This window comes from Leopardus geoffroyi, chromosome A3 (genome assembly GCF_018350155.1).
Source record: "Leopardus geoffroyi isolate Oge1 chromosome A3, O.geoffroyi_Oge1_pat1.0, whole genome shotgun sequence".
Taxonomy (NCBI): Eukaryota; Metazoa; Chordata; class Mammalia; order Carnivora; family Felidae; genus Leopardus; species Leopardus geoffroyi.
In genome coordinates this window covers 88250666-88272088 of record NC_059336.1, presented here as the reverse complement: position 1 = coordinate 88272088, position 21423 = coordinate 88250666, and the positions used below count along the sequence as shown (strand labels likewise).

Below are 21423 nucleotides of genomic sequence, written 5' to 3'. Positions count from 1 at the left end.
CTCAGTGATCACGAAGAAATACACGAGGAAGCAGCTGGGGCCAGGCAGGCACGCATATACCGCTGTGGATTAAACAACTACCAAGTCTCACAATGGTTAGGAACACAGGTTCTACTCCACCAACTACCAAGCTAGCTAAGTTATTTCATCTCTCTCTGTGGCTTAATTTTTTCATCTATAAAATGGCTATTAAAGTTGCCAACCTCTAAAGATTAGTGTGAGGCCTGAAGAAGTTAACACAACCCTTAGAAGAATGGGTTCAGGCGAACCCACAACAGGTCTACTAGCCCACGTGGCACCTTTGTGACAATTAAAGAAAGATGTCCCTTTCTTAAGACTCTTTACTTCCATGTCAGAAAATCGTCATATTTTACTGGTTTATTGGAACAAGACACTTTACTGCCACCTACTGGAAAATTGTTATAATAAATACAAATACATGATATCTGCCCTGGAAACTGTCTCTCTTTAGACACAGTGCCCTTGTGCAGTGCACAACCTACACGTCCATACAAGAAGGCCTTGACACTCAGGAGATGTTAACCATAAATAAAAGGACTATGCCGGATACTTTAGAGCTTGCCTTGTGTAATCTCATTTAACAAACAATAGAATCACTGGATTAATCCTCTAAGACTCTTGCTTTGGGCTCCTTCTCAAAGGATGGTGCATCCACGTACAAATGCCCTAACGTAGATGGTGGGAGCGGCTGGAGCACTGAAACACATTGGCTTCCTCCTGCCACAACCAACCCCAGCTGTCACTCTTGCCTGGTGACACACTGATGACACTACACTTCCCTGACCTGCAGCAGTAAGAAGTTCATTTCTAGAATCAGACAGACCTCAGTTCTGGTTCCAGCCCTGCTGCTTTCTAGCTGTTTGACCTTGGGCAAATTACTCAACGTCTGTGACTCATTACTCTCATATGAAGATCTGGGATAACAATACCCTTACGAGCTTGCTCCAACAATTCAATAAGAGAACAAACATAAAGTGTCTGGCACCCAGGAGCTGCTTAGTAAACTGCAGTGCCTGTAAGGATTACATTATTGTTGTCGGTACCATTGTGTTTACCATTAGTGTTCTCGATCTCCCAGGGTGACTCGAGGAGAACCAAGCCACCAGAAGCATCTCTCAGAACGACACTGGCTTCCTATGTATCCCTATGTCATGGGGCATAAAGTGAAGGAATTCACAGTCTTGCTCCAAACCTTCAGTGCAGGTGGCGTGACGTAGGAAGCACCTACATTTGTAGACTGGCTGAGAGACGAATGCTGTCAGGAGGAGGGGTGATGTGTGCTTCACCCTGGAGGCAGGGCCCTTTAAAAGAAGGGTTTTTCCTGAAGGCCTGCTCATGGTCTGTTCATGGCCTGCTGAAGGCTGATGCCCACTCCAATGTGGGAGGGGGGCGCCCAGGGGTAAAAACCCAAGGACAAAAGGAGCAAAAAGAAGGGATCAGGGAGGCAGAAAGATCAAACCTTTCTCACGTGCTTGTAACATTCTCCTGAATCACCAGGAAAACTCATTAATATATTTCCCTGCCCAGAGCATTCCTCTCCAGGCCCCCAAACTCTGGGCAGTGTCCCTCCGATTCCTGTTTATCCTTCATTTCCATATGCCCTCTTTCCTCCCGGCTCTGTTGAGCTCTGTGGTGATGCTCCTCTCTACAGGCTGAGACCAGGATCCCCATTTTCAGGAACCTGTTTACGAGGAGGACAGGAAACAAGAACCTCCAGGAGGCTAGGCTCCAGTACCGTTTGGAGGAGGCCCTGGAGGAAGAAGGCAGGTGCACACAGCTGTGGAGCGCCAGGCCCGGCGGAAGCAGGAGGGAGAAACAAGCAGAGACAGTGGTTAGAGGTGTGTCCGCGGGCAGCTCCTTCGGCATGGCGTGAGGCCACCGTTCTCATCCCAATGCTATCCCCGTCCACCTCACTGTCCCCGGGGGTCCAGGCACATCTCTGCTCCCTGCCATTTGTCACCAGGATCCCTGCCTCTGCAGCCCATCCTCCACCCCCCGCCCGGCCTGCATGCCGCCACCACGGTCTTCTGCCCCCTCCGCACTGTGCACACTTCACTGCCCATCCCCGCCCTGTGGAGTTATCCCTGTACATCTACACCTAAAGGCTCTCTTGTTCCCCGACCCTGTCCCATCCTGTCCCCCACAATTCTTCACACTATCTGCTGGATCCTTCCCTTCCCCATTTAAAGATGGTCTCCCAGATCCATCCCCAGCAGCTCTCTGCATCTTCAGGCAGCCTCCTTCCCTCTCCTCTCTGTCTCTCTGGAAAGTTCTGCCTCCATCCACTCCCTCTCAAGTTCGATTCCACGAGGCCCTCTGCCCAGTGCACTCAGCTCTGCCCCCTGCACCCCTGCCTTGGAAACTTCTCTGTCCAAAGTCAACAACAACCTGCTTGTAGCTCAGCCCAAAAGGCCACTGGCAGGCTCCTGTCCTTCCCACTCCCTCAGCAGCATCCTGCCAGCTGACCTCAGCCTTCTTCCTGAAGCCATCCCTCTGGTGCCTTTACACTGCCCCTTCACCTTCTCCACCCTCACCCTCTGCTGGCTGAGTCTCCTCCTGTGCCCAGCCCTCTCCTGGGCTTTCTGCCCCTGGGCATCTCCCCTAAGCCCCAGACCCATATCCCCAACCTCTTAGAGCTCCGTTCACCTGTGCACCCTACTGGCCCCTAACGCTGAACTGGTCACAAATCGGATTCTCTAACTTTCCCCTCAAAACCTGCTCTCTCAGAAACCAGTCCCACCATCCACTTTGACAACCAACCAAAAAGCCCCATGCCACCTTGGCTCTCTTCCCCCACATCACGGTGCCCAATTGACCGCCTGGGGCCTTGGGGATTCTGTCTCCCAAACTTCTCGCATACTCATCCACCCGTCCCCTTCCCTTGGTTTGCACCCCCACCCTCTCTTGCCTGGATTCACTAGCATCCCCCTAAGTGGTCTCCTTGCATCTGGTTTTGCAAATCCCTTCCCAAGAGCCAATGCATGCTGTACTCCGCAGCCAGCGGGAACTTTCTAAGAACGTCATTCTGTTTAAAACCCGTCCAACATTCCCCAGCCACTCAGGATGAAGCCCATACTCCTCGGCATGGCCTCCAAGACCCTCATCTTCTAGTTCCTTCTGACTTCCTTGGTCTTGCCTCCCACTAGATAACCTTCCCTTCCGGGGTCCCGGACAGTGATGAGCCACTTCCCCGTACATGCTCAACCCGGCCCTTCTGAACACTAGCAGGTTGCAGGAGGCAGCACGCTCTCTTTACCTTTGAGGCCTGGAGTTGCTGGTCCCTCTGTCTGAAACGCTCTTCTGCCCACTTCATGTGGCTACATCCTACTCAGACTTCAGATCTCCATTTAAATCTTCCCTGGTGTCTTGAGCTCAAGGTAAGCTTCCACAGCAACGTGACTCACTCCCATTGAAAGACCACCACCCTGTGCCATCTCTGTGTTAAACCAGCAATTCTATACACAGGGACCACAGCTGAAATCTCCATCCCATAACTGCAGGACTATGAATGGGTAATTGAGAGGAGGGAGGGCGGGCAGAGGGGTGAATGGGTGGGTGGGTGGTTGGATAAAGAAAGGACTCTGGCACACTCTCCCCTCCTTCCCAGCACTCCTATCTGCACCAGCCTGCTTCATGGGTCCTCACCAACCCCCTCCCCAGCGCCTGCGTGTGGCTCCCTCTGAATGGCTTCCCATACCACCCACCTTCCTGAATCTAACACATCTTTCAGGGCCTCGTTCAAGTTCTCCGTCCTCCAGAAAATCTCCCAACCACTCCGGAAACTTCTTACCACCCTACTCTCTGACTTCTTTTACCTCTAAGTGACAGTGTGGCCCGGTTTCCCAAGGCCCTGGCTGGTCTCTGACACCTCACTGTGAGAGAGTCCTATGGCCCTGGCCAGACGGTCAACTCCTGAGCCTACGTTTCCCAACCTTCTCCTGGTCCGGCTGACTTGAGGGGTTCGACACCTCCTTCCAGGAAAGTGATTCTCAATGTGGCTGGGCTTCAGTGATCCTTACCACATCTGGGGAAGCATATCAGCACTGCCAGGCAGGGATAGATGTAGACTTAAAGTGTTACCAGGACATCCTAATTCACTGTCCTAGGTGAGACAGGGACTCTGAGGACCACAGGCCTCAAGGGCAGGCATTCAAGCCTAATTAGACGAAGCCACATCTGACCAATCCCTTCCTTGCTTACCCTCCCCACCCACCCTGAACGCAGGGCAGCCCCAGGACTGCCCCACGGATGGGTGTGCAGGGAGGGTGTTTACCGAGCTGCCTCAGATCAAGAGGACAAGGACCCAAGGATAGGTGAGGCTCACTCCCCCATCAGAGCAAAATCTACCCTTAAGCCCCCTTCAGTCTATCTGTCCAGCAGGTCAGCTCAGGACAGGCCATGAGGGGGACTTCCTCTCCCAGGTCCTAGGGCCACCACACTAGACAGACATTCATTTCCAGGGCGGGGTTGAGGGAGGGGTTGAGCTCCCCCAGCCACGTAGGTTGTCCTGTTACCAGTAGCCCATAGACCGCCCCCCCCTACCTGACCCAGCAGGGTACAGTCAGAGGACCCTCTGGACATTCAGATCCCGGTTCCTCGGGGAGGGGAGCCCCAGGCGGGGGCAGTCAGGCATGCTGGGAGGGCTCCATTGTCTGCCTGCCCCACCCAGCTCGTTAGGAACAACATGTTGCTCTAATTACACTTCCCAGGAAAAACAGTGTTTTAAATTAAGGCCTTGGGGGAGGGAAAGGGGGATGGGGACCACTGGGTTTATTTTCCTGATTGCAAAACACCAAAATTTTCCTTCTAGTGGATTTGGGGGTGCGGGAGAGTACCTCATATACATCTCAGATTAAAAGCCATACCCGGGATTTGGAAGGGGATACAGTGACATCTGGTTGGCCCCCTGAGCCTTCAGTGAAAACATCCACGGAGCATGCAGTCCCTTCTCCCAGGGCATCCCCTGCCACAGAGCAGGACAGAAGAAGCAGAACCAAGCGTTCTGAGCCACGCCCCCTTCAATGGTCAAGTCTGCAAGCCCAGCTCACCCCAGGTGAGATCTCTCTCTCTCTGCACATGCTACACATCCTTGGGGCCCCTGGTTGCTAAGGAAACCGCCACCTCTTCTGCTGCCTGTGCGTGCACGTGTGTATTCTTGCGCGTGTACACACTCGTACACACTCACACGTGCATGTGCACGCTCTCCAGTTCTCAGGAAATCTAAAATTGCAGTTTCTTTGAACTCATTCCCCTTGGCAGCACGGACCGCCTTTGTTCTCCAGACGAAAAGGAAAAGAAACTAGACAGAGGGCTCAGAAGAGGCGGGGAGAAGGAGGGAGACAGGGAGCCAGAGGCCAAGGAGCAAACAGAGGAAGAGGGAAACAGGAAGGGAGAGCAGGAAGAGGGGAAAGCGGGCAAGGCTCAGGAAGAGGGAGGATTCTTACTCTACTCTGGCAGAGAGACAGGGGAGCTGGGGAAGGAAGTCCTCCCCTCACCCAAGCTCTCTGCAAGGACCCAGGTCTCCCAGACGTCACCACAACCTCAAAGACACAAGACAAGAGACCCACTTCCCCACCAGAGCCCCCCAGAGAGGGCTGCTCCAGATGGGCATAAAGCCTGGGGGAGGGGAAATCATGTCAGCCAACAAACCGGCCCCAGGCAGAGCCAGGCCCCCAGTCCAAGACACCGCCACCTAGCCCCCTTCCCCAACCCTTTCTGCCAATCCTTGCTTCTGATGCTAGCTCAGCATCACCTCCTCCAGGAAGCCATCCCCACTGTCCTCCATCTGCTCTGGGAGCCATTGGCATAGCACGGACACACGTCGTTCCCAGACACTCCCACACAGGCATGGGATGCACTGGCCAGAGGCATTCCCCACCAGAAAGGCCATCCTTAAACCATCCTTCAGAGTCACAAAAGCTTTCGAGGGCTCCCGTGGCCAGTGGCCCAGAATCTAAGCTGCCAGCGGGCCTTTTCACAACCCTCAGGGAAAGCAGGAACACTCTTCACAGGGATCAGGCCGGGAGCCTGGAGGGTGCTGAATAGGGGGATACAGGCAGAAGCTCGGCCACAGCAAAGACGAAAAGCCTGCTAAAGCGTCAGGCTTCCTGTAGGACAGCAGCAGCAGCCGAACTCACCTGGCTACCCCATCCCTGGGGACCCTTAAAACTAAATAGGACCCAAGACCTTGGTATGAGGCTTAGCCTATAAGTGCAGGCAAAGTGGCTGAGCTATGGAGCCCCCAGGTTGGGGTAGGGGCCCCTGAGAATGAGGGGATCCACGAGATCATCTTCGGGAATTGTTCCCTGGACCAGCTGATACTCCAGTCATCCTACTGGGCCTCAGACCCTTTGAACCTGCCGACTCAGCCCAGTCCTGTGCCGAGCAGACCCCCAAGATTTGCTCTCCTCTGGCCCTGCTGACCCACACCCCGCCTCAGTCTGTGGCCTGGCTGGCTCTGCAGCAGGACACTTGGCTCTCTTCGGGGTCTGGCCCAAAAGCGGCAAATTTTGATTTGCTTCCTGACAGTGAGACCACAGCCAGATCCCTGCTCTCGGAATCTGAGCCTTCACTGTTACATATTACAAATCCAGTTATTAAGGACTTTAACTTTTTTTTAATAACTCATCCCTGGGCTGGGTCTTCTTCAGAGCAGGCTGTGGGTTTTGGCCACAAAGTGCTCTCAATCAAGAGAAAGGGCTCCGTGCTGCTTCCCTGGACAGGACTCTGCTCCCCTTTCCAAATCGGCAGTCTTTCGCAACTGCAGCCAGAAGCAGGAGGCTGCCTGTCAGGCCTAATTACGGCCAGCTCACTTGGCGGACCCCACCTCGGTCTGGGAGCAAAAGGAAGTGAGGTAAGGGGCGCGGGGCCTGCGGATCCCACATCCTGACCCTGCACTTCAAGTCCAAATTGCACTGAAAATGTCAAATGGTGTCCGCTCCCAGCCTGGGGATTCCCTGATGGCAGGAAGTGGCTGCCCTTTACCCAGTCCGTCTGACCAGGGCTCTCCTTCCTGTCTTCCTGCCCAGGCCTCTGCCCCTACTCACCCCTAGGACCCGCTCACAGATGTGTAGGAGGCTGTAAGGGAACGTGCTCCTCATCCCTCATGGCAAAGGATAGAGCCTTGCTTCCTCTGTAGGCAAACCTCCATCTTCTTCCAGAACCTAGGAATCCCCAACCCCACCAGCCCCTAAAGCAGCCAGGTCCTAAACTGGTGCTTGGCCCCTTGGGCCAAAGGCACGTTTCCTGTCTTCCTGCAACAATGTCTGGCTAATGCTACCTTCACCAGAAAGGCTTCCTTGATGACTCTGGCCCCTTATGAACATTTTATTCTTGAAAACACGCCATCTGGTACTCAGCCAGATGAGACTCTGTATTTCTGCCAGGAGGTCTGGGTGAATCCGGCCTCCAACAGGGCAGCAAGCCTTCTGGGGCCAAAATCATACCAGGACACAACCCACGCAGCTGTGGATCCACAGAGTGTGGGGAAGGAAACCCAGTCAGATCTCTGAATGGCAGACGCCCACTGGGGCACCAGGAACCCAGAAGGCTCTGGGGTACTTGTCCAGGGACAGTCCTTCTCCTTCCCTCTGTCCCTGCCCACCTACTCCCAGCTACAGGCCACAACTGTGAGGGTTCAGCTCACCTCTTCCAGGATTCCTGATGTATCCTGCACCTGGGCCACACCATGGGATAGTCCGCATCCAGAAGATTGGTGGGGGGGGGAAGAGAGGAGGGAGGGTAAAAGTTTACCGTTAGTGATGAGGAGCACTAGCCTGGGGCAGAGATCCACAAACCAGATGTCGTCCTAAGAGAAGCCAACAGAACCCACTTCCCATCAAGGGTAAGGGTGATATGCTTCCAGCCATGCCCTCCACATGGTCCCTGAGAAAGAAGGGGTGATGGGTGTCGATGCAGAGACTGGTGCAAGAGGCCAAAGCATAAACCTCCAGCTCAGGCATCTCTAAAAGGGACAGGAGAAAGGAAAATAACAGATGGTGGGAAGGGTCCCAGACCCTGTGCAGCAGCCCCAGGAAGCAGACAGGCTGGACACCCTGGAGCTGCTGTTTCTACTGGAGCATGTGGACTTGGGAGAGGCAAGAAGAAACAGCCCAGATCCCCAGGGACTGGCAGGCCTGAGGGCGGGAGCTTGGGCTGGACAGGAGAGGGAGAAGGAAAAAGACTAGAGGGGTGGGGGGCAGAAGCAGAGGGTAGAGTTGGGGGCAGGGGGCAAAGGACAGCCTGCAGGGTAAGAACTGTCTGCAAATCGCATAGGCTACCTCATAAGCAGAGAGGCATCCAAACGGAGCCTGCTTCTCAAAGCCGCAGCTGAGCCCGGCGGAGAATAGTACTTCCTGAATCGCATAAGCAGGGGTACCAGTAAAGGGTCTGCATTTTCTACCACGACCCCCAGAAGAAGACGGGGGAGCAGGAATGAACTCGCCACCACTAGCAGAGGGAGGAAAACTGCATCATGGTGGAAATGAGGAGTTGGGGAAGAGAGTCTAAATCACAGCTTCAGGAACTCAAGCGTGCGTCGGAATCCCTTGGGGGCTTATTCACACACAGGTTCCTGCGCTGCACCCTCAGGGTTCCCTTTAGTAGGTTTGAAGTGGGACCCAAGAATCGGCATTTCTTACATTATCCCAGGTGAGACTGCACTGAACATCACTGGGCTGAGCCAACAGTTTTCAGCCCTGGCTGCACATTAAAATCCCCTGGACAGCATGGAAGGATACCGGTGCCTGGGCCACTCCCCCAAGAGATTGTATTCTGTTTGGTCTGGGGTGCAGCCTGAGCATTGCTGATTTCTAAAGCTGCCCAAGGGATTCTTTTTTTGTTTTGTTTTGTTTAATGTTTATTTATTTTGAGAGACAGAATGAGCACGAGTGGGGGAGGGGCAGAGGGAGAGAGGGAGAGAGAATCCCAAGCAGGCTCCGTGCTGTCAGCACAGAGCCTGACGCAGGATTTAAACCCAGGAACTGCTAGATCATGACACAAGCTGAAATCAGGAGTCAGATGCTCAACCAACTGAGCCACCCACACCCCCCAGAAGGGAGTTTTGCTTCCCCATCAGGAAATCGAACCCTGGTCTCCCACGTGATAGACAGGGATACTCAACACTCTACTAACGAAGATGTTTATTTTTGAGAGAGAGAGAGAGCATGTGCTCAAGTGGTGGAGGGCAGAGAGGGAGGGAGGCAAAGGATCTGAAGCAGGCTGTATGCCAATGTCAGTGCACCGCCTGATGCAGGGCTCGAACTCACAAACCGTGAGATCATGACCTGAGCAAAAGTCAGATGCTTAACTGACTGGGCCACCCAGGCACTGTATCTAAAGCTGCCCAAGGGATCCTAATATGCCTACTGCTGAGAGCCACTGGGCTGGGTGACCGTGAGGTCATTTCATTCAGAGAGTCTGTGATTCTTGGACTTCTCAGAGAAGAAGGGCAAGAAAGGCCAGAGCTGGGCAGGGACCCCACCCCCTGCCCACCTTGCCCCTGTGGTCCCACCAGGGCCTTCCCCTGCTTGAAGGCAGGACTGTAATTGTGTATGCCTGATAGCACTTCGTGACCCAGCAGGGGCTGCAAACCAGGAGGCTGGCAGTCAGTTAAAGAAGAAAAGGTAAGGGGCATCTGGGTGGCTCAGTCGGTTAAGCATCCGATTTCGGCTCAGGTCATGATCTCACATTCTGTGGGCTCAAGCCCCGCATTGGGCTCTGTGCTGACAGTTGGAGCCTGGAGCTTGCTCTGGATTCTGTCTCCCTCTCTCTCTCTGCCCCTCTCCTGCTCATGCTCACTCTCTCTCTCTCAAAAATAAATAAACATTCAAAAAAAATTTAAAAATAAAATAAAAAAGAAGAAGAAGAAGAAGAAAGGGTAAAAGCAAGACTTACCTCAAAACCAGGAATATGGTGGATGGCCGGCTAGGGTGCAGAAAAAAGAGAGCTTTTAGTCAGGTGCCTTTCACCCAAGGCCCCATCACCCCCTCCTTTCTGCCCTGGCCAGGCAGACACATTTCCAACTGCAAAATGACACTCGTGGAATAGGTCAGTGATAAGGCAGCGCAGGGGTTTGCAGACTTATTTGGAGGACTAGGGACTCCTCAGAGGAAGCTGGAAGTGATGGGCGACTGCACGGGGAAGCCAGACGCCTCACCCAGAGTAGCCCGATTTCTCTCTGGCTGACACGGGGAGGTTCACATTGCAGTCAGAGCAAGTTTAGAGATATGGCTCTAAACCAAATGCCCTATTTCACAGCAGGGAAGTGGCCGGCCCTGGGTCACACAGCGAGGTCCTGGACGAGGCAGCACTAGAACAGAAGTCCTGCCCGGACCCTTCCATGGAGATGCCCCCATCACAATTAAGCTCCCCCAAACCAGATCACAGAGGTCCTACTCCCAGAAACCACATCGACTTATGACCCAGGGAAAAATACATCCAACGGCCAGAAGATTCAAACATTCGAACACAGTCCAGGTTCCAACACTCTCCCCAATAGTTAGATCATGTCATGCTTTGGGGTTTAGAAAAGATGGGCAAACCCATCCTCAGCAGGTGGCCTGACAGCAGGTGGCTGTTGGGTGTTTCCCACTGAGTTCAGGCCCCTGGTTGGGAAAGAAGGATGTATTGCAGCCCCCTCTCCTCCACTGGGGCATCCTCTCCCTGTGCCCCCCAACATTCCCCCACTAGGTACTCCCTGCCTGGGCCTCCTGGATCCAGGCATGAACCAGCCTCACCTTCTCTCTCTGGATGAGCTCAAAAGAGGCCAGCAGCTCACCCGCTGACTGGCTGCCCCTAATCAACGGGAACCAGGCCAGCCGGGGCATCCGTTCCAGACTCGGCTGACAGATGCAGCGTCCCATGAACTCGTCTGCACCCTAGACCCGGCATGAAGAAAGAAGAGTCAGCATCTCCCAGTCCGGGGCTCTGGGTGGCCTCAGAGCAATCACCAGAACTACATCTGGCCTCCTGAACTAGAAAGGGACTCAGGAGTCAGGGCAGCCCCCTGGTGCAGAATGGTGAGCTCTGCCCCCCTTAAAAGAATGTGGGGACAGTATGCAAGTGGCCTCCTGCCACTGTTGCTAGATTTGAATTCCCATCACGGTCGAATATCCCTCTGTCTAACTAGCCTTCACCTTGATTTCATTTAATCAAGCTCTGAGCCCATTAGAGACCAGGGTGGCACTAGCATTTCTCCAGTGTCCTCAGCAGAGTAGGGATTCGACATTTCCAAGGGCTTTTGCCTCTCCTTTAAATTCCCCATTTCCAGCTGGGGAAACTGTGATCATTCATCAAGTTAAATGAGTCTTATTAAAATGATGTTTTCATCTTATCATCCCTCTGCTCAGGCACCTTCCATGGCTCCCACTCCCTAGAGAATAGAGCCCACATCTCCTCCCAGCATGGAAGGCTCCTCATGGAGCCTGCTTGCCTCTGCTGCCCTGCCTCGTTCTCTCTGCATATCCCCCACTCCAGTCTGCTGGCCTCTGCTGCCCTCTCAGCCCCTGGCCTTCACATGGGCCATCTCCCCCGGCCGTACTGCCCTCTGCCCTTCTAAGCCGTCACCCACAGCCCTGCCCAAGCTTGGCCCTCTGGCATGGTCCTCTGTGACCTCACTGGCCTGTGATTCCGGCCTTGTGATCAGCTTCCCCAAGGGGACAGTGGCAGGACCTGGGTCTCGGCCAGATGGTGTGGCAGCTCTCACAAGCCCTAGTGCCTTGCCCAAGGCCCTCATCTGGAAAGACCCAGAGTGGAATTGGAAGCCACTGCCTGCAGTCACACCACTGCTGGGGACGTCCCGAAGAGCCATACCAGAGTGGCCACCAGCTCCTGCATGGACGCCCACACAGCAGGTGATAGCCCAGCACCAACCTCTCAGCATGAACAGCAGCCAAATGCTGGGAGTGGTCCTGGAGGCCCCTCTGGCCCTGGTGTTGCCCCGTTAGTTGCTGGGTCATGGAGAGGTTGTGGGGAGGGGATCCGGGGCAGCCAGGCCAGCAGGAGCTCGAGGCAATGGGTATTCACCAACAGGTACCGAGTTATTTGACTATGTTAACAATGCACACAGCCTCTGCTCTCCCCCAGGACCCTGGAGCCCCACACCCAGAAGCCATGGCTCTTCTCCCCGCCCCCCCCCCCACCCCCGAGATCTCTCCCAGGCACTGGCCTGCAGGGGAGAGGCAGGGTCAGAATAACATTGTAAAAGAGGAGGTGGGATGCTATTGGAAGAAAGTGTCTGTGTGCTGCCGGCCTCCTGGCCAGCCCTGCTCTAGCACTAGTCCCCCTGCCTAGTCCCCCTGCCCAGCACATCCCGGTCCTCCTCCCTCCCTCCTCTCCCTGCCCCAAAGGTGCCAGGCCCTGTGCTCTTTCCCAAACAGTCCCAAACAGACTCTTCCTCCAGTTGCTCATTCCCCTCCCTGAGCCAAGGGAAGTGCTCGCAGGTGGGCTTCCCCAGCCCAGGCCCGAGTTGCCCACTGCGAGTGGGCCCCCTCCACCTGGTGGGACACCTTAAACAGCATCACCTTGCCCCACCCCCTGCTGACCACACCCTCCCAGAGCATCTGACATCCAGCCATGGCAACTCTTTCTGGAAACATCTTCCGAACCCTTCCCCTCCCCTTTTATCCGTGGCCACCCCACCAACCCAGGCCGAACCTCTCTGCTACGCACGCTGTCAGCCAGCCCAGTCTCTCTCTTTTCTCTTCTTTTTAAAATGTTGCTGGCCCCGTCACTCCCTGCCTCCCCTGGCCTCATACTCCTTTCTCCTTCCTCCCAGCCTGCCCTCTGCTCTCCTCAGTCTCCCCCTACCCCACACTGTGCTGCAATGCCCCTGTGCCTTGCCCCAACACCCCAATCACATTTCCTTCAGGGCCTAGGTCTGCCCCACGGCCTTCCCTCACATTCCAGCCCAGGGCTGCCTCTCCCTCCCGGGAACCTTCTAGAGCTGCACTGCCCAGTACCTGTGGCTATTTAAATTTGAAGCTTAATTAATTAAAACTGAAAGTTAAAATTCCGTTTCTCAGTTGCACTAGCCACTTTCACTGCTCGATCACCATGGGCAGCGAGGAGCTCGCATTCTGAACAGACAGCCGTAGAGCATTCCCAGCATCGCAGGAGGTTCTGTTGGACAGCTCTGGAGGGCCCTGCCTGTGCTACTGGAGGATTCCCTGCTCTGTGGGTGATTCTCGGCTCCCACCTAGACTGGGAACCCCAAGTGCAGAGCCACTCAGCCTAGCACACAAATGCCTGATAAACGTTTGTGGAGTCAATGCAGCTCTCAGATGGGGACAAGGAACTGGCCTGGGATCTTACAAGCAGGTTAGAGGCAGAGAAAGCCTGACCCCCAGCCAAACACCCTTTCCAGTTCCATCCCCTGTGTCTGCCACCGGCACAGCACATGTGTGAGCAATCCAATTTTAATTACTCTAGAATAGTTTTAACTGCCCTGTAGGCTGTGGGGTCAGGGAAGAGGCCACCTGGCTGGGTAGCCCTCACAGTGGTGTCTCCCCCTGACTCCTGCAGGGCGTGGGCAGTGAGGGGACGAGGGAGGAAGGCAAGCAGACTCACGTAGGTGTCATGGTCATACAGCTCCACCACAATGCTGGGCGGTTGCTCGGCGATGCTGGCTGGCTCACCAAAGATCTCAATCTCATAGAAGATGAGCGTCTGGTCCCAGGTGGGGTTCAGAGTGTTCTTGGCCACCACGGTCTTCTGGCTCTGGTGCAGGAAGGAGACGATGGCGTAGGGATCTGTGTGGGCCAGGCACAGGGAAGGGAGGCAGGACACAGCAGAGACCGTGAGAGTCGCCCGCTCAGGAGTCATGCAGACCACAAAGCTGGAGCAGAGTCATGGCCGCTGCACTGCAGCAAAAACCTACAGGTGGGAGCCCACTTCCCCAGGGCCCCTCACCTAGGTCTCTGTAAGGCCAGCTGGTGGGCCACAATGGGGAAATAGAGACAAGGTCCAGGAGAGCAGGCCAGAGATCCAAAGAACTCCCCTACTGGACTCCTTCCTGGGCTGGCTGCCGGAGGCCAGGCCCAGCTAGAGGAAGCAAGTGCCCAGATGATGCATTCATTCCTTCATCCAGCAAGCATTTATTGAATGGCTTCTACATGCCAGGCCAGGAACTAGGTGCTAGGGGCTGAGAATACATACAATTGAAGCAAAAACATAATCCATGCAAGCAACCATAAAACCACAATCCTGGTCAGCACTTTGAAGAGTGCATATAAGGTGCGGGGGCACGTGTGAGACAGTGTGAGAGAAGGGCCTATCTTCCTCAAGAAAGGGAGAGCAGACCAGAGATGTCGGTGCCATCAGACCGGGGTGCCTAGGCCTGCATTTCAGCAAGCCCTCTCTGGTGGCCACACAGCCTGGAGGGAGCAGCGACATCAGTTATGAGGTCTCTGTGAGCATGGGTGATAGTGATGCTTAGATGGGCAAGGACACCGAGGGAAGCACATGGGCTCATAAGCTGTTTAGCAGTAGGTGGGGTTCAGAGGAGCCCTGAGATCCCTGCAGCTCCCTGCTGCCCCAGACTATTTTGCAGTCTTCCAGCCCCAGGCATGCTGGCTGAGGGCCCATGTGCTGGCAATTCCCCCTGCCTGCTTCCAAAGGGAAGTTGGTGTTACTAGAGAAGATCCTACAGCAGTGGCTCTAAAATGTGAGCATACAGCAGAATTACCCGGAAGGCTTCCCCAGACTGCTGGGCCCCACCCCCAGAGACGTATTCCTCAGGTCTGGGGTGGGGCCTGAGAATTTGCATTTCTAACAAGTTCCCAGGAGTACTGATGTGGTCTTCCAGGGCCACACTTTGGAAACCAGTGAAGGAGAAAAGTCCTACGGAACTGAATGCATGTAACTTGGGACAGGGGCAGAGGGCCCAGAGGTGGGGCTCCTCCAACTTCTCCAATTAGGATGTCAGACTTGGTGCAGGGTCCAGTTTGCTGCCATTTTGTGAGACCCAGAGTACCAGGCATTTGCACAGGAAAGTCTGGAGATGCAGGAAGCTGGCAGTTGGATGCTAGATGTCTGGGAGGGCTGAGCCCAAACGCTCTCACACATGCCTTATACCCTTGGCACCTGCTCCAGCCTGCAGCATCCTGCATCCTCTGAGCCTCACAGTTTAGCCCCAGCGGTGCTCTAACCCCCATGTGACCTCAAGAGACCCTCAGCACTAGAGGTCCGGTGCTGGGAGGTCCAGCTATAATGCTGGGGCTGAGATGGGGAGACAGCACTTCCTCACAAAGGGAAGGGGAGCAGGATAGGTTCCTTGGCCATAAGGAGTCCAAGTGGCATACTATGGCCATTGTGCAGGAGGTGACAGAGAGTGACCGTAGAAGAGGTGAAAGACTGGGATGGAGAGTGGGAGGGTTCCCATCAAGAGATGAGGAGAGTAGGATCCAAGATTCTGGTTGTTGGCCGATGGGCTAGTTTTAAGGGTGGGGGAGATCCAACTTAGGAGGCAGAAGCCATGGGCACTCATTGGCTGAATAATGCTGGGTTGGGCTAACAGGAGGGAGCCACCCACACGGAACCAGACTTTAAGCACAAAATCACAGTGCAGTCAAGCCTGGAGGGCTTCCCGAAGGAAACTGGTTTTGAACTTGATCCTGTGGGTAGAAGAGGGCAATGCAAGTCCCTTGACAGGGGAAGGGACAGAGGAGACATGCCCACCCATCCTGCCACTGCTACCTGGTGGAAGCCTCCCTGGCATGGGGCTCCCCCTTCCGTGCACCGGCTCTGGCAGGGTGGGCCCCAAGCACTTCCCCTCCTGCCCCTGGCAGGGCCCAGCGGCGTCTGTGCATTTAATGAAACCGTCTGGCTGTGATACCATCAGTTCCAAGCTCGGCAGAGAACCTCTCCCTGGTTCCAGTAAGGGAAAGAGGGCGCGTTCTGATAAATAAAACCATATTAGAGAGCCGGCGAAAAAGCCCCTTTTGTTCCCACCCCCCGTGCTTCCCAACGCTTTATTTTTATAAGCGCGAGGGCCCCAGACCGACCGCGTTTACACAAAGATCACAATTGCACATTGTAGCGGCTGTGCACGCTGTGTTGGTGTTGCCAGCGCCCCCCACGCCGCCCCCCCCCCCCCAGCAGGCCGACTCCTTCCAGCAGCCCCAGCAGCGCAAGCAATGAGCTCAGCTCTGGGGGAACAGGGAGGGGGTGGCTTTCAAACAAAAATCACCCAGACCCACACACGCGCCCCACCCGCCCATGGGAGGAAAAAACACACAACAAAGGCATTGTAAAGAGCAGGCCTGGAGGCCTGGGGCCTCAGACACTGGGCTACTGTGTGCTGGGGCCTGGCTTCTCCCCCCACAGGGCCCAGCCCCTCCAAAAAAAAGAAACAAGGCAGGCGGGGGTGTTGCTGAAGCAAGGTGGTCAGATGAGGGAAGGCCAGACAACCGCACAGACACATCCCTCTTCCAGGAAAGCCAAGAGGAAGGAGAAGCAGATCCCCAAGGGAAGGTGGAAGGGAAGATAAGGGGCTGGTTCTTCTCTGTCGGCCCCAGCCTAGCCCTCTCCCCAGGGCCACTCCCATAAAAGAGGGGCAGCATTGGCCCCCAGGCCTCACCCCCCAACCCACACGGAGCTGAAATGGAAAGTGGCTGGATCCGAGCTCTCTAAGCACCATTAACTGTCCCAGGAAGCTCCAGCCATGAACACACATGGTTCTACTGGGCACCATCACCTAGAGAGGCCCCAGGCAGGTGGTTCTTTTGCTGGACCTAGAGCCCTGCACCTGAGCTCTGCTGCTCAGACCTTCCTAGAGCCTTCCCAAACCGTTACAGTACACTAAGCTTTCCTCATAGGCCCTGCCACCTTCCCAGCTCAGATCACCAGAATGGGGGACAGGGCAGGTGGCATCATCCTACTTGTCCCCATGAAGACTAGGTTACTAGCCCATGCCCAAACGTGACAAGGGCTAGACCCCCTGACTCCTAGTCTAGTGCTCCTTCCACCATGCCATGCTTTTAGGAGAAGAACCCTTAAGAGAGAGGGGAGTAGATCACAAAAAAGGCAGTGCAAATGAAAACTATAATATAGCAATATTTTCCCTATTAAGTTAAGAAAAATTGTTCAGAATTATAAAACCCAGTGCTGGCAAATATTTGATGAAATAGGTACTCTCCTTTACTGCTGGAAGCAATTCAGGAAAGCAACTGGGCATTATGCCCTAAGACACATAAAACTGTTTATATTTTGTTTCCTATATTCCTGGGAATCATCCAAATTAACCAAAAAGCTATATGTAAAGAGATGTTCATTCCAGCATTATTTGTAATCCATCATTCATACAATATACAATTTCTGACTGCCCAGCACGTGGTAGGTAAACATAGCACTAGGAAAACGAACATAAATGAGATGCAATCTAGGCTCTTAGGATCATGACTATGGTTGGAAATGGTGACCACACAACAGAATCCAAGGTGATGTGCAACTTAATAGGGGAATGTATAAGGTGCTGCTGGTGGGGGACAGCCCATGTAGCCTGGTGGCATCAGGTCAGTCTTCTCAAAGGAGGTCTCCCACCACGAGTCTCAAGAAGGAAGAGTAACCACGGCAGACCAAGGAAGTGGGGGCATTCTAGACATCCAGCGTGACGTACGCAAAGACACCAAAGAGCATGGGCATTTGGGAAACAACAGGAGCTGGTCTGGCTGAGGAGGGGAAGCCCAGGGCAGTGGGGATAAAAGAGGGAGGAGGAAGCGAGGCAGCTCACAAAGGTCCCAGATCCAAGCTGAGCAATTTGGACTGAATCCTGTAGATCAGGGTTTCCCAAAATGTGTTCTTCGTAAATGCGAGTTCCCTGGGGAGCTAATGAGTGCTTAAACAAGTCAAACAGGCTCCTTTCCTGCAGCCATTTCAGAGCCTCTCAATGCCACTGTGCATCGTAAATCTTCAAGTGTGTAGTGTTTCCCAGTCTCCCTTGCTCAGGGACCCTTTTTAAGTGGAGCATTTCACAAGCCTCCAATGCACTTTGGAAAACAGCTCCGTAAGCTCAACGGGAGAATTCCCCTAGCCGGAGCCAACCTGACAGAAAGCTGTGCTTCAGGAGGAGGTGGGCCGTGACTGGGGTCCAGACACAGTAAGCCCCAAAGCAAGAGCTCTCCAGCCCCACCCAAGACAGAGTCTGGATCTGGGTGAAAACTAAGCACCGGTCCCCACGGAAGTGAACTCAGCTGTGGGGCAGCCATGGATCATCAGACCTCATTGTGGCCTGCCCTGGAGCAGCACCTCTCAGGACCACCTGCCTGCCACACATCTTTGATCTACCAGGAGCCATGAGGCCAACAAAGAGGGCACAGGACCTTCTGCTTTCTTAAGATACCCCACTCTGGTAAATTAATAACTTGGCATCTGGTCTACCTACCCTCCCTCGTTTGCTTGGTTAAAACCAAGTCAGGCCGCCTCAGCCCAGTGACCTGTGAGATCCTCAAAGAGAAGTGTCTGATTCCCCCATGCTAAGGACCATCTTCTGATACGTGGTGACCTCACAACAGAGCTGCCCACAGGGTGTCTGTCTTGGCGGGAGATCTGTAAGCAGAGCTTATGGCTCGCTCAAACCCCAGCCGAGGTGCCCAGCTGGAGGAGAGAGCAAATCAGAATTCCCTGGGGAACAGTTTGGCAAATGAGACAGCTTCTGTCCTGATTCCTTTTGAGAAACAGCATTCTACACTGAAGAGCAGTTCCGCTCAGGCTGCAGCGTAAGGAAGCAATGCTGCCCGCTAGATACAGCGTTGAGGACATGTGATTTCTAAGTCCTCCAGAGTCATATCTTTCCCAGTCAAACTGAATTCAGTGCACAGTATAGATGCTCACCAAGCAGGGGCGATCCCAACCCAATATCAAAGCGAAGTCACTTGAGTTAAGCATCATTTTACATTTTTTAATGCCTAATTGCTACACAGGTCACACACGCTCACAACCACAAGCCACACACGTCCTTCTAGTCCTGGAGAATCAATGCTGGCTATATATTCAAACCCCACCGGAGGTGGAATCCTCATGCAGCCTGGGCAGAACATCACAAGCCTCCCTTTCCTGCCTGGGTTTAATATTATTCAACAAGTATTTCCTGGGCAGTTCCTGTGTATCCCCCCAAACCCCTTGGCCAGAGAGAGAAGGAAGCAGACACAGCCCCCTCGCTTTGGGCAGCCCCAAGGCCCACCCCTCAGGGCACAAGCAGAGAGTACAGCTCAGGGCCATGGGAGCCCAGCAGTGCAGGAAAGGCCTAGAGCACCACAGGTCACAGTCGATGGAGTACTTCTGGAGGAGAGCCCTCTCTGCCCCAGACACATGGCAGGCAGGGTGAGGGTGATACCGGTGACAGACACTGCGCTAGACCCTCCCCTGGCCCCAGACATTCTGGATTCACACATGAGTTTCCTCCACGAAATGCCAGCCGGTGGCCACGCACAGCCTCCGGCCGCCAGCCGCCCCAGGGTCAGTGCCAGGGGAGAAATTGCTTTGGTTTAGGGTTTGGGAGTGAAAATAAACACTCTGGGTTTTATAGGTTCACCCATGTTGGCTGCTGTTTTCCTTTCCAGCAGCTGGTCAATCAGGCCTTTCATTCAGAAGCCAGTGGCCTCTGAGGAAGCCCTGGGCAGTGCCCTCGAAGCTCAAGGGATGTTTATTTGGGGGAGGGGGTGGGACTGGGATGGAAAGTGTGACATCTCCCACAGACCAGCACCAGACTGACCTGCCTGTGGTCCCCAGGGTGCATGCTGCCTCCTAGTGGGTTCCTTAGGAGGGGCTCCCTCCCTGCAGGGGCCTCGGCCAGCCTAACCCACAGAGGACGAGGGCTCCCCCTCCTTGCCACATGCCCACACAAGCCTGCCGCCTGCACCCCCATCTCTCATGCCCCTCTCAAGGAGGAAGAAGCAAGACTGTAGATTAGTCCACCTCTTTTCTCTGGGCTACATTCCAATTGTCAGCAAGCATCCTGGCAGGTTCCCAACAAGGGGCAATCGCGTATCTGCCCCTAGCCCGCCAGTCCCTGTGTGTTAGTTTCGCATGTGCTTTTCAGAGGGTGCCCTCAGGACCCCGGGCCCAAAGCACAGAAGAGAAATTGCCCCATCCACCGTGTGCCTGGCTGCACAGGGCTGGAAAACAGGTCACCGAGAGGACAAAATGCGAGGAAACACAGCTGCTAGGGGTGAGGGATGAGAGTGGGCCCCCATGGGGGGAGGAGCAGGGCCAGGAGGAGGACAGGCAGGTGGCTATAGGCCGCAGTGCCTTTCTAGGAACAGAGAGTCACTCTCATAGAAGAACTCAGTTCTACTCAATTAAGCAGTAAGCTTTTGGAGGGTGGCAAGTCACTTGTCAGCTATTTTCACTCAAGCAATTTAGTTAAGCATCTGAGTCTCAGTTTTCCTTATCTATAAAATGGAGATATGAAATACCCACTTCAGAGGAGAGTTGTAAGGGTTACATGAAATAATGCCAGTAAAATGCCTAGGCTTGTCGTGAGCACTCAGTAAGTATTCACTCTTTAGCTACCGATGCTGCAGGTTCAAAGGCAAAGATAAAGCCCCTTCCTAGAGGTGTTCACAATCATAGTGAGAAAGATAGATGTCAACTGATCTATGCAGTGGTCAGGGCTCTGAGAGATGTGTTGGTGGGGAGCTGGCCAAGTGTTGAGGAAGGAACAACCAGCTCAGCTCAGGGAAAAGTCAGAACATCTGGGCTGCGTCTTAAAGAATGAGTAGGTGTTTGCAGGGTTCAAGATAGAGGGAATACATCTAGACAGAGAGAACACTGAGTACAAAGGTCAGGAACGTGGAAAAGCTCAACAAATGTTGACAAAAGCTGGCGAGGCCAGAACTAGTGGTTCAAGGTAAAATAGGGAAAGGTTAAAGGCAAGGTCCACAGGGGTCAGGTCAACAAAGGAGCTGTCTGCCAGGCTAAGAGCTGGGGATTTCTCTCTCAGTGTCTAGAGTTGAAATCAGAGCAGTGACATGACCAGATCTGTCTGAGGCAGTGTGGAAAGTGGCAGGGAGACCATGAGTTGACCAGCGTGTCCAGAGAAGAAGGGGCGGGGCCAGTCCTCAGGAACATCTCCAAGAGAAATTCAGAAGCCAGAATCAACAGGACCGGATGACTGATGATTTCCAAACTGATGGATAATAGATACATGCTGATGTGATGCCAGGACCAAGATAGGCAACAAAGGGACCCCTGGATCAGGGGAGGAGGGCACACAGAGTTCAGTTTGGACAGGATGAACTGAGGAGCCGCTGAGGCATCCAGGGGGAGATACTTAAGATGTGACTGGACATCAGGGGCGCCCATCAACTAAAAGCCTAGAAGCTTCCCTGACATGAGTGGCCCATGAAGCCAGGGAAGGTGAGGGGACCCCAGTACCCAGAGAAGAGGACACAGACCATCAGGACC

At 54.2% G+C, this 21423-nt stretch overlaps 1 protein-coding gene across 26 annotated transcripts in view; it reads right to left on the bottom strand.

Annotated features, from left to right (window-relative positions):
* DYSF (dysferlin) overlaps window positions 1-21423 on the bottom strand; it is a 225993-nt gene that overhangs the window by 69033 nt on the left and 135537 nt on the right. For 16 of the 26 annotated variants that reach the window (XM_045446440.1, XM_045446441.1, XM_045446438.1 and 13 more), the window contains 4 exons: window positions 13588-13769; window positions 10758-10898; window positions 9916-9945; window positions 7667-7696 (listed from right to left, as the gene is read on the bottom strand). In XM_045446440.1, the coding sequence (XP_045302396.1) occupies window positions 7667-7696; window positions 9916-9945; window positions 10758-10898; window positions 13588-13769 (383 nt within the window). Of the gene's footprint in view, window positions 1-1756; window positions 1799-7666; window positions 7697-9915; window positions 9946-10757; window positions 10899-13587; window positions 13770-21423 lie in introns of all 26 variants that reach the window. The other 10 variants (XR_006703543.1, XM_045446428.1, XM_045446437.1 and 7 more) reach the window with 2 other exon arrangements.